General features: G+C 35.1%; 1 protein-coding gene across 1 annotated transcript; it reads left to right on the top strand.

Annotated features, from left to right (window-relative positions):
* The first annotated feature begins 1866 nt into the window (after positions 1-1866).
* On the top strand, positions 1867-14892 carry LOC112571962 (guanine nucleotide-binding protein-like 3 homolog). Its single transcript, XM_025251407.1, has 17 exons — positions 1867-1999; positions 2673-2725; positions 3166-3220; positions 4418-4500; positions 6883-7008; positions 7425-7514; positions 7801-7936; positions 8469-8572; positions 8807-8951; positions 9245-9332; positions 9461-9572; positions 9992-10057; positions 10439-10581; positions 10733-10869; positions 11223-11407; positions 12047-12242; positions 14607-14892. Exons 1-17 carry the CDS (start codon positions 1987-1989, stop codon positions 14708-14710), a joined length of 1836 nt encoding a protein of 611 aa, XP_025107192.1. The 5' UTR covers positions 1867-1986; the 3' UTR covers positions 14711-14892.
* Positions 14893-14912: the final 20 nt, after the last annotated feature.

Here is a 14912-nt window from a genome sequence, read left to right as displayed (position 1 = left end):
CTAAAGCTCAGGTTTTAGGCCTCAAAGAAAGCCTTGGCATTGAAAAAATGCCCAGAGCATGTGTTGTACTTTATTTAAATCTCCCTTCATTCATAAACTTCCATACTAACAGAGGCATTCTCTTAATCAATTAGCCAGAGTGAATGGCAAGGCCACATCCCAGCTGAGCAGTGACCAATACTAGTCCTGCCTTACAAAGGCAACTGGCACCATGTCTGTCATTAAATGACAAGATACTTCAGGTGCTCTATGCTCTGACATGGTTCACACCTGCATCCTATTGACATGTTTATTCCATCAAATGCGTATATCTCAACTAACTGCTTACTGACCAACTAGAGCTATCTGACACAATGCATCCTGATAGCTTGTTCAAGTGATGCTTTTATTTATAGCTGTGCTCTGGATGTAGGTCCAAAGGACAATTAGCCCATTTATTGATTGTGAGAGATTTCTATATCCCCTTACAGGTTTTAATATAAGTACTTTACATTAGAAAACAAACTGCATTCCACTAGCTTGACCTCTTCTCAACAATATAAAATATTTTTTTTACAAGTATGATATTGAAACATTTTCCACATTTATATGCTACTTGCATAGTGAGGATAAACTTTCAACACACAAGTATTAGTCACTGCAAATAGACTAGAGAGTCAATACACATAAGGGAAAAAAACGCCAAAAACTACAGATTCAAAGTTATTAACACAGTACTTACTGGGTCATATTGCAAGACTTTCTTCTTCTTTTTGACTGGTTGTGAAGGCCCAGATGAATCATCAAAGTCATCTCTTCCATCTTGACCTTTCTTTCGTTTTGATGGCATGATAAAACGATGAGCTCTACCCGCCACCAAAGGTATATAGATATGTTAAAACATAAATTTATTGTGTGTCATATATTATAATATATTATATAGCTATTTTATTTAAATTTTTGAGAGAAAAGTAATAAAGCTGTATATATGTTTATTTCTTGTTTTTTTTAACCTTACATCCTTTAACAAGTTCTTACAAACAAAATTTTTGTCATGTGCATGTTTATACATTATCCCCAAAACAGCATTTAAATAAAGACTGACAACAGATGGATAAAAAAATCTTATCTTCCTGCCAAACGGCTCAGGCATAAGATCTACGAACACTTGGCTACAGAAATGAATTCTTACTTCATAAATTCTAGGGCAAATTATTATATGCTAAGATGCTTTATTTGTTTCATAACTTCTTTTCAATTAAATATGCAGCTACACCACCTGAATTAGCTGGCAAAAAAACAAAAAATATAATAGTACTTAATAGACGCTGACATTAAATGTAGCTACATATACACATAAAAATCTGCTTAAGGGAGACAACTTGAACTGTGCAGGAACGATTTTAATAAAGCTTGACAGTTCATCCCGAATATCTTCGTATGACAAACGATGATATCGCCGTTGCAAATTAAATACTTGAAATAAAAACTATCGATTCAAAAGCGTATCAGATGTGCCCTAACAACAATGCTAAGACTGTTAGTAAGAAACAGAACAAAGAACCGATTCAATTTTGTACCTTTCAAGAATAAGTTTGACTAAAGCGCTGTGTTATCTTATTTATGTTTTAACTAAACATTAATTATTAGTTGTTATTGTATGGAAAAAACTTTGCCTTCATACCTAACAGATGGCACAGTGTACGAATTTACGTTTACACTGCTTATATCAACTAAGAAGCATCAAAACTGCCGCCATGTTTGGTCAGACGAGATGTTAAGTGTTGTTTATATAAAATAAATAAAATCGTCTTAAGATTACAAATAGATGCTTTCTTGTAAAGATATGTAAGATATTATTGACATTTCTATACTAAGTTATAGTTATAAAAAAAATATTTTCTACATTTCAAGAGCTTGAAGAAGCGCGATGCGTAATGGGATATGTATCTTGGTCCACGTGGTTGAACAAACGTCTGATCGTGTTGTCAGTACCAGACATTCATAATGGTTGGATTGAGTGAGTTGCCTAATTTGTGTTTCGGTTGTTTGTCGATGAATTTTACTTATTCATTTTACTATTTTACTTATTTAGCTTATTCTTTCAGTACATAGCACCACATGTAATAAGATATATAATATCTATTAGATGTTTCCACGAACGTAGCATGCTGTAAATTGATACGAAGGGTGGGAATACATGATTAAAACTACCTAAGAAATGTAGTTTGTAGTTTATTCCTTGCTACTTCTCGCAGAGCATAATACCTACAAAAAAATAAAGTATAAAATCTGCAATACACAAAAGATACACATTATTGATGCTTAATTACGTAAGTTAATTAGCGCACAGAATAGTAAGTTGTAAATATGTATTGTAAGTGTTCAAGAAGCATTAGTGATTACATCTAAGATTTTAGGATTGATCACTACATGATTTACTGTATTGGGGTGGAGGGAACCACCAAACATAAAGTGTTAGATTAATGGTTGTTGACTTTTAAGAAGCTCTTGCTTTATAAATTTATTTTGACTTTCCACTTTAACAGCAAGAATTGTTTCTATGGCAGCACCTTTTAAAAGACAACCTAGGATAGACTATACTAGATGCATGTGCACATGCATATTTGTTGTAATTTTATGCATTTGGGGACTTCTGGTTGTTTATAGTTTTTATTGAATTTACTTAACAGAGAAGAAAAGTAAACGCATCACAACAAAGAGGCGTGTCAAAATTGAAAAGAAGGTAAGAATTGCTTAAGAGAACTTATAGTGTCTTTCTAGAAACTTAAAAGACATTATAAAACTAAAAAGAAAAAAAAAATCATGTATAGGAAATTTAATTGCAAATATTTTGATTTTTTTTTTAAACTTTGAGAGGAATTGTGAAGGGAAACTTTTACAATGCAGTCTGTTTTGTTTTACATCTCAAACCTGATTTGACAGCAGACTTAGACTAAAAGTTAAGTGTAGATTCATGGAGGATGGTTAAGAACTATACACTATGAACACTTTCCTCTAAAGAAAGGGGTATAGGCAAAGGAAAAAAATGTAAAAAAAGTTTGATTCCTATTCTTTTGTTGGATATACAATTAATAGTCGTTTGCATTATTGCTAAAACATTTTGTTTAGCATGCCATAAGAACTGTACATATTTAAGTATTTTGTTGTCCTTGTTATTCATAGATCAAAGAACACAACAGAAAGAAAAAAAAGGAAGCAAGAAATAATCCAAGGAAAGGTAATCTCTCATTTATTGGCCTAAGTTTAGTTCTTGTTACTCCTCGAGGAGCAAAGGGCCGTGGCAACACTTCTCCAGCAGACCTGGTTTGTGCAGCCCCCTGTGGTTCCGACATCCTTTGCCTCGGTCTCTATTATTCTTTTCCAAATCTGTTTTGGTCTCCCAACTCTCCTCTTTCCCTGAGGATTCCAGTCAAGTGCCTCTGCTTGACAATGGTTTTAGCTGGTTTGCGCAGGGTGTGTCCTATCCAGCCCCATTGGTGCTTTTTTTGATGTCTTGGCTAGTGTCATTCTGGTTGGTTCTTTTCCACAGGCTGCTGTTGGAGATCTTTTTAGGCCATCTTATTCCCAGAATATGGTGTAGGCATTAGTTGGTAAAGGTCTGGAGCTTGTTGTTGATGGTGTTTGTCACTCTTCATGTTTCAAAACCCTACAATCACATTGGTATTGAAGATGCTAGTCTTACTGCAGAAGGATAATGCTCGGGAGTTCTAGATGGGGCGTAGTCTGTTGAAAGCATGCCTGGCCTTGTTGATGCTGCTTATGATGTCATCATCCGCTCTTCTGTCCTCGTTGACGATGCTCCCCAGATATGTGAAGCGGTCTGTTTCTAGGATGTTATCTCCTTGAAGTTGGATTGGAAGTTCCTGCTTGTTGTTGATCCTCATCACTTCGGTCTTCTTTTTGTGACCTTTAAGCAAGTCTTCTCTGCTTCCTCTGCTAGCTTATTCAGTTTGGTTTATAGGCCTAAAAGACATAATTTCACATGCCCTATTTTCTGTCAACTTTTGTTGGTTGTGGTAGGTTTCATTTGGAGATGATCTATAAAAAAGTTAGTTCTTTTATTCATTGGAATCCGAAGCAGAATTTAAAGAATTTATAGATATTTTTAAAAATGGAACATGATCATTTTGGGACCTGCCTTTATACTTGTGTTTGACATCCTCTTGCCTATTACACAAGAGTTGCCTGCTGGCATACTATTATTCCACACTGTAATTTTTTGTTTAAATGATATGAGAAGCATCATCTATACATTAAAGACATTATAGAATACATTTGTTTGGTAGTGTATGCTATGCTCTAGGTTTGTTTAAAATGCAAAATACAGTCCAAATTCTGTGATTTATTGATGTTTCTTAGGTCATGTTCCTGTACTTTGAATTGCTCCTGCAAAGGTATTTTAATGGACTTTCAGGAAAGAAAAAAGACCCGGGTGTTCCAAACAGTCTGCCTTTCAAACAGCTGGTTTTAGAAGAGGCAGAGTTACAAAAGAAAAAGGTATGTGTCAGTAGAATGTTACCAGAGAGTGACTGGCTTACTCCTAGGATCACCTGACTTTAGACAGTGTCTACCCCTACCCAACAAAAATCCAACTAGGTACCAGCACACACACCTTAGATCTGGTGAAAAATAGGCAATTGAACAAAAAAATTGCTCTTTTTCAAGTCAAGGTATTTTATGATCTATTTTAAACAGAAATATCACTTTGAAATCAGTTGAACAGAATATGTCTTTGTTTTGCGTGACTGAAAGAATAATGTGTGTTTTGTAAGAATAAATGGTACCTGATCCGAAAATCAGCAGGTGCGTGGTGGCCATTTTCCATTTTAGTTTATTCCTCGTTACTTCTTTGAGGAGCATAGGGCTGCAGCAACACCTCTGCAGCGGACCCAGTTTTGGACAGCACCCCCAGTTGGGCTTATGTGGTTCCAATGTCCTTTGCCTTGGAAAAAACAGTAGAGAACAAGGCAAAGGATGTTGGCCATTTTTCAGGGGCTTTGTAACATGGGGGGGGGGGAGGATTGGTGTTTTACGCCGTGCCAGCAACTAAGGCTATATTACGGCAAGCAGCCAGCCCTGTAAACAGATGCCACGTGCAGAGAAAGACTCAGCGTGCCCGAGAGGAGAAATGAACTCAGGGCAGCCAACCTTCACTGTATTGGTGACAGGCGCTAACAGCGCTAACCGTTGCGCCACCGGACCGCTCTTTGTAACATGTTTTGATAGTTGAGCTAGTATTTATGCTCTCTTTCATGAGCTTTCACATGGATATTGATACATATTGAATTAAATCAGCAAAGATTGACAGAAATGCCTATGTAGTTTTTAAATAAAATTGGACAGTTTTAAAGCACAATGAAAGATGAGCCAAAATATTCGTCAAGCTACATAGCTCAAACCACATTCTAAGTGCTGTGTGGCTATGTTTGTAAGCAGGAAAAAGTATTTTCTGCTGGAAAACATGGCGCATGACTTAGCAGGGTTCGAGTTTAAAACAGCCAGACTCTTGCTGGATAAAGAGACTGACCCTTTTTAAAAAAAGCTGGCACATGCAGTCACAATGGCAGCTAACCATATGCTAATGCAACAAGACAGACTGATTCAAATAGACAGAAGTACTTAGACTTGTAAATATTTTCTTAGGTAAACTATTTTTGTCAACATTCTCTTCACCAAAGACAACGAAAGAGTCATTCTCTGAATAAAAACTTTCAGAATCAAAATCAGACATCTTTTACTAGATCTCAAGTCTAAATCAAAGAGCTGCTCGCAACCAGTGTCTTTGAGTGGTGAAAGCTAAAGTGAAAAGATGGGAAACAATGCATCCTTTTGTGCTCTGGGGAATAATACATACGCTTACCCTTCAAAGCCTGATAAATATATTTGTATTAGCATTGGAATTCAGTCTCTCTCAAGTATTCAACAATGGTCGTTGGTATATGGAGAGTAGCTGAGGAACACGACTTTCAACAAAAATATCAACGTTCCAAAACAAAATATGCAGTTAAATTTTTTTTTATTAAAAATTAATACTGCTTATGTAGATTGAAAGATACATGTTGTTTTTGTCAGTGTTTTAAATTTGGACAATCTGTTCAGTAGATTACAAAATAGAGCTGTTGAAATGTTACTTTTACAACCTCACTGTTCAACCCGAAAGATTGATGATCTGGTAATATTTTAAGCAGAATATATCACAAAAGAGACCTTGCAAGTTTGAAGAAAAAACTAGGATAGCACTTTATAATGGATACTTTGAAATCAATGTTTTAGGTGTATTTAGTAAATTAGCATTTGAAATAGAGTACTTGAAATATATTTTCTTTATGCAAAATGACCAAGTGCTTGTTTTCAAATTTTGATGTTCACTTTCTAGTACGTCTTTGCAATTTAGTTTTTCAGTCATTTGAGTGAGAAAATAAGTTTTGACTACGGTTACAAAGTGCTTAGAGATTTATAAGATTTCCAGATGCTACATATTAGAGCATCAAATGTGGTCCATATTGAAGTAGTAAAGCAGTTATGCAAAATCTCAAACTTCAAATAGCATTGTCTCCAAAGCTAACAGAGATACTCTGATATTTGATTTGTTTTTCTTATACTTTCAAATGAAAAATAACAAAATACTTATTTAAAAAAAATTAAGTTCATTATGTGCTGGTACCTACTCCAAACTTTGTTTTGGTGGACAGTAAAGTTATAAATCAAACATCTGCTTTACTTTTTCTTCCAGTTTGAAATGGAATGTTTTGTTATTTCTGATATTCAGTATTATTCAACAGTTACAAAATAATGTGACATCTAAAACTGCAGAACAAACTAATATGCTTTTTATTCAAGTATTCAAACTGTACCTTTTTATCAACATTTTTATTTCAGCGAGATGAAGAAAGGGAGAAACAGAGACAAAAGCAGAAGAAAGAACGAGAAAAGTTGAACAAAAATAGAAACCTTGAGGAGCTTGTGGATGATGCTAATAAGCGGCAGCAAGAGTTTGAGAAAAAGGTTTATAATTTGTGAAAACTTCTTGCACTATTTGGTCAGAGGTTCTGTAAAAGCTTCCACAATGGAACTGCTCTCTTCTCAAAAAAAAAAGCCAGAAGGGTCGAACCTGTTTGTATATACGCAAATGCTTGGATATCTGCTCTTATGCATAGCTCAAACAAATGTATTTTTTTCATATGCTTACACCTTACATTTCTACTCGAGCCATAATCATTTTTGTCTGGAAAAACGTGAATTACAGTATTAAATACATATTACTAGTGCTACATTTTTTTTTTTTTACTCGGCGTAAACTAAATTGATATAAAATGTTAAATATATAACGATAAAAATCATGAAAAATTCTTGACTAAAATTTGTACTTCTTGTCTCATTGAGCTATCTAGATGAGAGCTTATTTTTAATTATTCTCCCAGAAAGCTGCTCAAGAAAAGAAGGCCTTGGGTGAAAAACAAAAGAAGCCACCAGAGAGTTCCCTGAAAGCTTATTTCAGGGAATTTAGGAAGGTATTTTTTAGTTTTTTTTCAACTGAGTTTTTTTTCTTCAGTGTTTTATTGATGGCTTAACAGTGTTAAGTTTTCATCTCAGATTTAAGGAAGCAGTTAAAAATTCTCTTTTTTGTACTCTTTTATTTTAAGTAGAAAGGTCCTTTGCACATGTACTGAAAGGCAGAAAAAGATATTGTAAGAATATTGATTCTTGTGATTTGTTTGTTTCTTTCTTATATGCAGACATATAAGGATATGTTTTTCTGGATATGCAAACTAGTTATATTTTATTTGCTAACTGCAGGTGGTTGATACAGCTGATGTTGTCCTTGAAATTCTGGATGCAAGAGACCCATTGGGCAGTCGCTGTCAGGCTTTGGAAGCTGAAGTTCTTTCCTCTGGCACCACCAAAAAGCTGGTGCTAGTTCTGAACAAAATAGGTATACACAGACTCTTACTGGTCAGAGAATCTTGCTTATTTGCTGTGTACACACAGTTTTTCTATTTGCGTATTCAATAAACCATGAAGAGAAAAGGCAACTCATATGCCTACTATTTCCATTGATCTAGGCACCAGTCATATGTTTTAATAGTTTAATAGTGGTGGTTATTTTTTAAAGGGCGATGGTGTACTCATTTCTCTACAAAATTTGCATGCACAGAATATCCACAGCTGGATTGGTTCATATAACTGTAACATGGAGCCATGTGTGTAAACAGTTTGACCATTGGCACATTATATACTTTTCATTTCATGTGCCTTCCAAACTTTGTAAATTGTGTATTGGCACTTGTGCAACAGATTTAGAAATCTAACATGTGCCTGGGCTAGTTGATTCCTTCTCTAGCTTCTTTTGGGGCGTAATTGCTTACCTACTCATGATTCTAATTATATATTTTTTTCATCTTTAATTGTTTTCAGTTTAGTTGCTTTGTTCTGATGTTACTGTGGTGTTTGTAAAATTTGTGTAGATCTCGTTCCCAAGGAGAATGTAGAAGCATGGTTGACATACCTGCGCAATGAATTTCCAACAGTAGCATTCAAGGCCTCAACACAAATGCAAAATGACCACCTGGTAAAATTTCCTTTTTGATGATAGCGGTGATGTTAATTTCCATACCCTTGAAAATTTGATGATCAGGTTAGTTTAAAAAAGTATAAAACCATTAAACTGATATACTAGTGACATCTATGGTGCTGATGCCACTTATTGAGGATCAAGTTATGGAAGTTTGAGTGTAAACTGTTTTACAGTTATTTAACTGTACCATTATTATACAGTTGTTATACTCATTGTTTAACTTTTCAGTCACAAAGAAAGGCATCACTTGCTTCTGCAAGTGCTGATCTGATAAAGTCCAGCCATTGTCTGGGTGCTGATGTTCTCATGAAACTGCTAGGCAATTACTGCCGAAATCAAAATGTGCGGACATCGATTAGAGTGGGTGTAGTTGGTAAGTAGAAGTTGAACTTTTTTAGGTCAGGAGTATATATATATGATTTTACCTTTTCTATAAATGATGTTACCTTTTCTATATATGATTTTACCTGTTTTCTTGGTTTACAGCAAGTTTTTAAAATCATTAACTAAAACAAAAGAGGTGGAGGACAGTTTTTCAAAGATGGCAGTTTGATATGTCAGATCAAAGATGCTTTTTATGAATTAACTGGTACTATTGTTACTTGTTAAGATTTTCCATATTTCCTATTCAGAAATAGTTGCACTAAAATACGTAGTGTCTTGCAGGCTTTCCAAACACCGGCAAAAGTAGTATTATTAACAGCCTGAAGAGATCCAGAACCTGCAGTGTTGGAGCAACTCCTGGCGTTACAAAGTAAGGCAATGAATGATTTGTTAGCAACTTTCTAAGTATTTTTATTTTTCTCTGTGCTCCATTATTTGCAAGTATCGATCAGATTGTTGAACTTGTGTCTTTCTTTCCTTTTTATGCCTCCACTCCAGAACTATGCAGGAAGTAATTCTTGACAAGCACATCAGGCTTCTGGACAGCCCAGGTGTTGTCATGGCAACTCAGCAGTCTGAAACAGCTGCAGTACTGAGGAATGTTGTTAGGGTAAGGTAGTGTTTTTGCTGCATGCTTAATTTTCAGTTTTTGAAGCCTTTTTTTTTTTTTTAAGATTGTTAAAAATAAAATAAAAAATATTTAAGTTCATAGGAAGTCCCTTGTTTGTGAATTTGTAAGTTTCAACAATTGTTATTACATGTAAGCTTACACATGTACTATTTTAGTTTAGTATTATAGTCTGGGGAAATAAGTATAGTAATATTAGATTAGATTATTGCCCGTTATGCCGGTCGGCACGTAGGGCAGCGACAAAGGTCCTCCACTTTTGCCTGTCCTGGGCTAGATTCCCCACAGTACATAGTAATATAGTACAGGTAAATATAATACTATTGTAATGTATTTATTCACATAGCCATCATCTGTTTGACCCCTCATTTTGTTGTATTGCTTTTGGATGTCTTCCTCAGCTGGAAGAACTGGATGATCCAGTCCCAGCTGTTGATGCAATTTTGAAGCGCTGCAGTAAGGCACAAGTAAGTAATTCTACAAGAGGTTCCTTCATTTAGTTATGTTTTTAAAAGCAAACAGTACTCACAAATGCTGTTACTTATGCTGTTGAAAAAGAAAATTCCTTAAATGTAGCAGGCCTGTTTCGTAGAACAGAGATAAAAGAGAAAAAGTGAAAAAACACAGTTTAGTGTCTATCCATTTCATTTTGTTTGGCGTTTAAGAATCAAAGGTGTGCCTGTCTTTGGCCAGCGTTCAGAACTTCTCATGTCTGGTTCTTTCCTCTTTTTTTTTTTTTGATAATATGTGCTATGAAATAGAAAACTTAAATATATTTAACAGTTTATGGCTTGAAAGTTTATGAAGTTCATTGATTTGTTTGTCCATCTATGTTTTTGTCCCTGCAGATGATGCTACACTATAACCTTGCAGACTTTAAGAATGTTGACGAGTTTCTAGCGTTGTTAGCAATACGAAGAGGACAGCTTCGTAAAGGAGGGGTTCCTGACACCAAAGCAGCAGGTCGAGCGGTGCTAAAAGACTGGACAAGGTCTGTTTTTAAAGCATATTTCTTGTCACTCTTTCCTTTTTTCTGATATTGAGACAGACAAAGGAGCATAAGATGAATTTATACATAATCTGGTAATCTGGCAACAGACCCATAAAAGAAAAATATTGTTCTATCCTATTTGTCATGGCAGTGGGAGAATTACATACTATACCCACCCACCAGAACAGCATCAGCTACCGACCCATATCAGTGCTAGCATTGTGTCGGAGATGAGCAAATCATTTGACATAGAAAGCCTTTTAACTGACGAATCAAACATTCTGAAAGGTAAGTGCTGTTGTGGAACAAAATGTTATGCAGAACAAGTAGAAATTTCACAAATACGCTAATATTGAAGATTCTTTTACATAGAACTACTTATAAATTTGGATCTTTGTGAAAGTAGAAAGTTCACAAGTACATCAACATTAAAGATTCATTTACATAGAACTGCTAATAAATTTGAATCTTGGTGGGAAAGGTGTTTGTAGCAATAATAGTTCTACCACACTTTCTTTTGCACAAGTATTTAGACACATTAACATTGAAAGAATGTAAGTGTAAGATCTTAACAATATTTTTAAAAAAATGAACAATGTCTTTACTCCTCTAAACAACTCTTCACCTGTTACTGTCACCAGGTCTCGTTCCAACAAAGAGCAGTCACATGCTGGTGGATTCTGTGGGGCCACTCCCGGTTATAGTTGAGGAATCCGATTTACCAGAGGATGGATGTAGTGAAACTAAGGAGAAGAGTAATCCAGAAGAGGAAGATAGTGGTGAAAAAATGGTTGATGAAGATGAGGATAAAGATGACCTTGGGGAGGTACAAACCTGGTGACATTACTTTGCATGGAAGTGATCAGAGAAGATAATTTAGCATGCTGGATCTTACATTTTTAGCACTTTGAAAATAAGCAGGGGGTTATTTTATGTGACATGCATTGATTCATCAGTGTGCACAGTTCTCTCTTTTTTATATATATATACATTATTCAAATGTTCATAATATCAGATTGGGATGAGGCCAAGGAGCACTTTATCAGTGTGATCAAAGAGCTGCCAGTGCTGTTGCATGGCACCCTGAGCAAAAACTTTGTTAGGTCAAGCAGGTTAGCAAGAGCAGATAAGGCTTGTTCATGCTTTAAAGATGTTTGGCTGTGAAAGTAGGATCAATTACTGTTTTCCCACGAGTCTTCCCACTGGAAGATGTGAAAATAAAGTTTTTGAAAATGTTTCCCATTTGTCCATGGTTATAGGGTGGGTCTTTGAAAAACTGTTCTGATGTGGGTTGGGTAGAAGGTTTTTGTGTTTTTGTTAGTTTTGTAACATAGTTGCTGTGAAAATATTGTTACATTTTTATTTCTTTAAATTATTCAGCCACCATAAAAATTCAGTAGCAGAATTTCCTCTGAGACTTAGGGAGATGGTTATAAAATGATGCATTGTTCTTGCCTTCTTCCAGATGGGCAAAGTGACTGTATCGTTACCCAGTTCTAGAACTGAAGAAGCCAGCAAAGTGGAGCCAACTTTAGGAGTAAAGCGAAAGAGAGCAGACACCAGCCAGCCTAGTGGCTCAGGTTTAAACTCTGAAAATACTCAGTCAAACAAACTCCGAAAGAAGGCATTTAAGAAGATGAAGAAAGACAGGAAAAGAGCTGGTATGAAATCTTTTTCACATATTGCTTTTACAAACTTTCAAGTAATTATCAATTTTAAACAATTGTGGAGTAAAATTAGTTTGTTGTTTTACCAGCTTTATTTTAAAAGAAACTCAGTAGCAGATTCGTTTTTAAGTTTTTATAGATTTTCTTCCCACACAGATTCTATGTCTCCTTGTCTGTTATGTGAAAGTAGTTTTTGCATCTGAATTCTTGCACTCATTTTCTAATGTTCTTTAGCCTTCACTATGCTGTATAGGTACTGTTACCACAACATTAGCAATATTTTCTTGAATCAGGCCTATTGCTGCTATATTAAGGTGGGATGCCTATACCAATGAACTAAAATATTTGTTTTTAATCTTTTTTTAAGTTTTAGACCATAGAGTGTTGAAATACCATATATGTCGCACATGAAAAATGTTTTTGGGTACCTACAATGAAAATTTTGATTTTAATCAACGTTTTTCATTCAAAACGTACAAGTATTTCAAAAATCAAGACACACAATACCATATGTCATACAACAAAACTTTTAGTGTTTTTATAAACTAGAGACAGTAATCTAAAGCTTGACGGAAGAAACTTTCTCTTATCTTAAGAGGTGTAGGAGATATAACCAGTCGAACATGGTACCCACCTGTCGACTCGGCAGCATTGTACTTTTTTATTCTTTTTCAAAAGTCAATATCAGCCAAATTAATGTTTCTATCAGGATATCCCTTCCGTGAATCTTTAGTTTATACAATTCTAAATAAAACTGCAAAATTTGAATGTTGTAGCATGATCCTATCTTGAGATCTGGTGTTTTTTTAATTCAAGCCGTTGCATCGAAAACGGAAATCAGAAAAATTCAAGTTTAAAGATTGAAAATGAATATATCCTGTATCAGATTATTTTTGAAAAAATATATGACTGAGTTTATATGTTACATTGGCATCCTACTATGTAATTTAAGTCTATCCCAGTATCCCAGGACTATATATTTAACTTTAACAGCTTTCTAGCTCGGAAACCATTAGCTTTTTTTTGTTCCTTTTATTGCTTTCTCGGTGCCTGGATTTCAGGTATAGCCTTATAATCTGCTTGTCTTTATTAGATTAAGCACTATTTTACTTGAGTTCATGCACATTTGCTTATTTATTTTAATGGTTTGTCGTTTATCATCACAATATTATTATGAGGTTACCATATTTCTTTACCGCATAGCCAAATTTATTGAAACTTCCACGATTTACCTGACGCTACTGTTAAGTTTCCATTTCTATGTAATCGTGATCAAATGGTTATGGGCAGGAAATATCCATCAGAAAACTTTTATAGTTCGTTCTGCCACAAAAACAGGTTGGGCAAAAATCTCCAGAAATGTTTATTATATCGTACAAGTGTACTCAGTAAGCGAGGCATGGAGGAGGGTCGGGGAACAAAAAGTATTTATGGACTCGCTAAATATAATTTACAGTGTGCCGTATCGTTGCGTTTCAAAATTTATAATAAAACCTTTTAAAATCTTAAATTTCCCCACATTTAAAAGATGTTACTATCGGAATTTTATTAAATTGTCAGGGACGGTCGTTACTTGCACATCATCGCGATGTCATTTCGGCATGTGCTACTTCCCAACACTCGTGTTATTTCGTTGTGTAGTCGCTGTATTTCGCTTTTTCAACTCCAAAGAATGTTTCTTACGGCATGATTTATTTTTCTCACTCATAAAATTCAAAAACGATATTTAATAAACTATGCGCCGATCACAACTGAATTGGAATGAATCGACAAATGTCAGCATTTTGATGTCGACGGAAGTGTTCATTGCTAGGTCAAGACCCAATCGGATCGCGCCGTTTCAAATTTTGCACCGGAAACTACAGTGTGAGCCAATAGCAGTGGACAATACGAAAAAGAGTGACCTCATTTAGTTAAAAATAGCTTAGAAACTATTGTTACCATTGGCCTTTCACTTGTATAGCGAACTAGGGAGAGAATGCCGGTTCAAACGGTATACAACATGTCGGCTTTCGCGCGATCGAACTGTGCGTAACCAAGGCTCAAACAAGAGCCATTTCGGTATCAGCACGAGTTTGGAGACAAAATCGGTGGGGTAGGTGTGAAAAAATATTTTTAAAAGCATCAAAACACAAATTTTAAAACAAAAACACACCAGGATCTGTTTTAATATATGTCAAAGTACGCAAATCTGGTGTTAACTCAAAAACGACCATGGCACCAGAAAATCCCATTTTACCGTATAGGCATCCCACCTTAATATGAAGAACTTCTCTATTGACCTTTTCATTTTGATATGGCCACACTTGAAAATGTACAAGATTCAAACATAAAAAATAGTTTCCTTTATTTGTGCAGATGTTGTGTCCGACAAGCTGTCAAGTGCACTAGATACTGCATTTGGTGTTGGCCTTGGAGATGACAGTGGTGATGATTATGACTTTTCAACAGATTTCACGTGATGTTTACTGGGGGTTTAGAAGACTTTTCATACAATAAATAGAAGTCTTTCATTATTAATGATTTGTTTGGAAATTTAAGATCATGTGTAAATTGGCTTCCAAGATACTGTCCCATCTGTGTTTCTCTAAAACATTGCCTAAAGCTGGATGTTCTTTGTCAAATAAACTTTTACATGCTTTGATTCTACTCTTTTCAGAATGC

Source organism: Pomacea canaliculata, linkage group LG9, assembly GCF_003073045.1.
Source record: "Pomacea canaliculata isolate SZHN2017 linkage group LG9, ASM307304v1, whole genome shotgun sequence".
NCBI classification, from domain to species: Eukaryota; Metazoa; Mollusca; class Gastropoda; order Architaenioglossa; family Ampullariidae; genus Pomacea; species Pomacea canaliculata.
The sequence above is the reverse complement of the archived record's forward strand: the minus strand, read 5'-3'. Positions and strand labels throughout refer to the sequence as shown.

What these genes read in the sequence shown, in the direction of transcription:
- LOC112571962 (XM_025251407.1), top strand. An exon ending in GATTAGAGTGGGTGTAGTTG is followed by an intron (nt 8,952 to 9,244) that starts GTAAGTAGAAGT and finishes AGTGTCTTGCAG; the next exon opens with GCTTTCCAAACACCGGCAAA. An exon ending in AGCGCTGCAGTAAGGCACAA is followed by an intron (nt 10,058 to 10,438) that starts GTAAGTAATTCT and finishes TTGTCCCTGCAG; the next exon opens with ATGATGCTACACTATAACCT.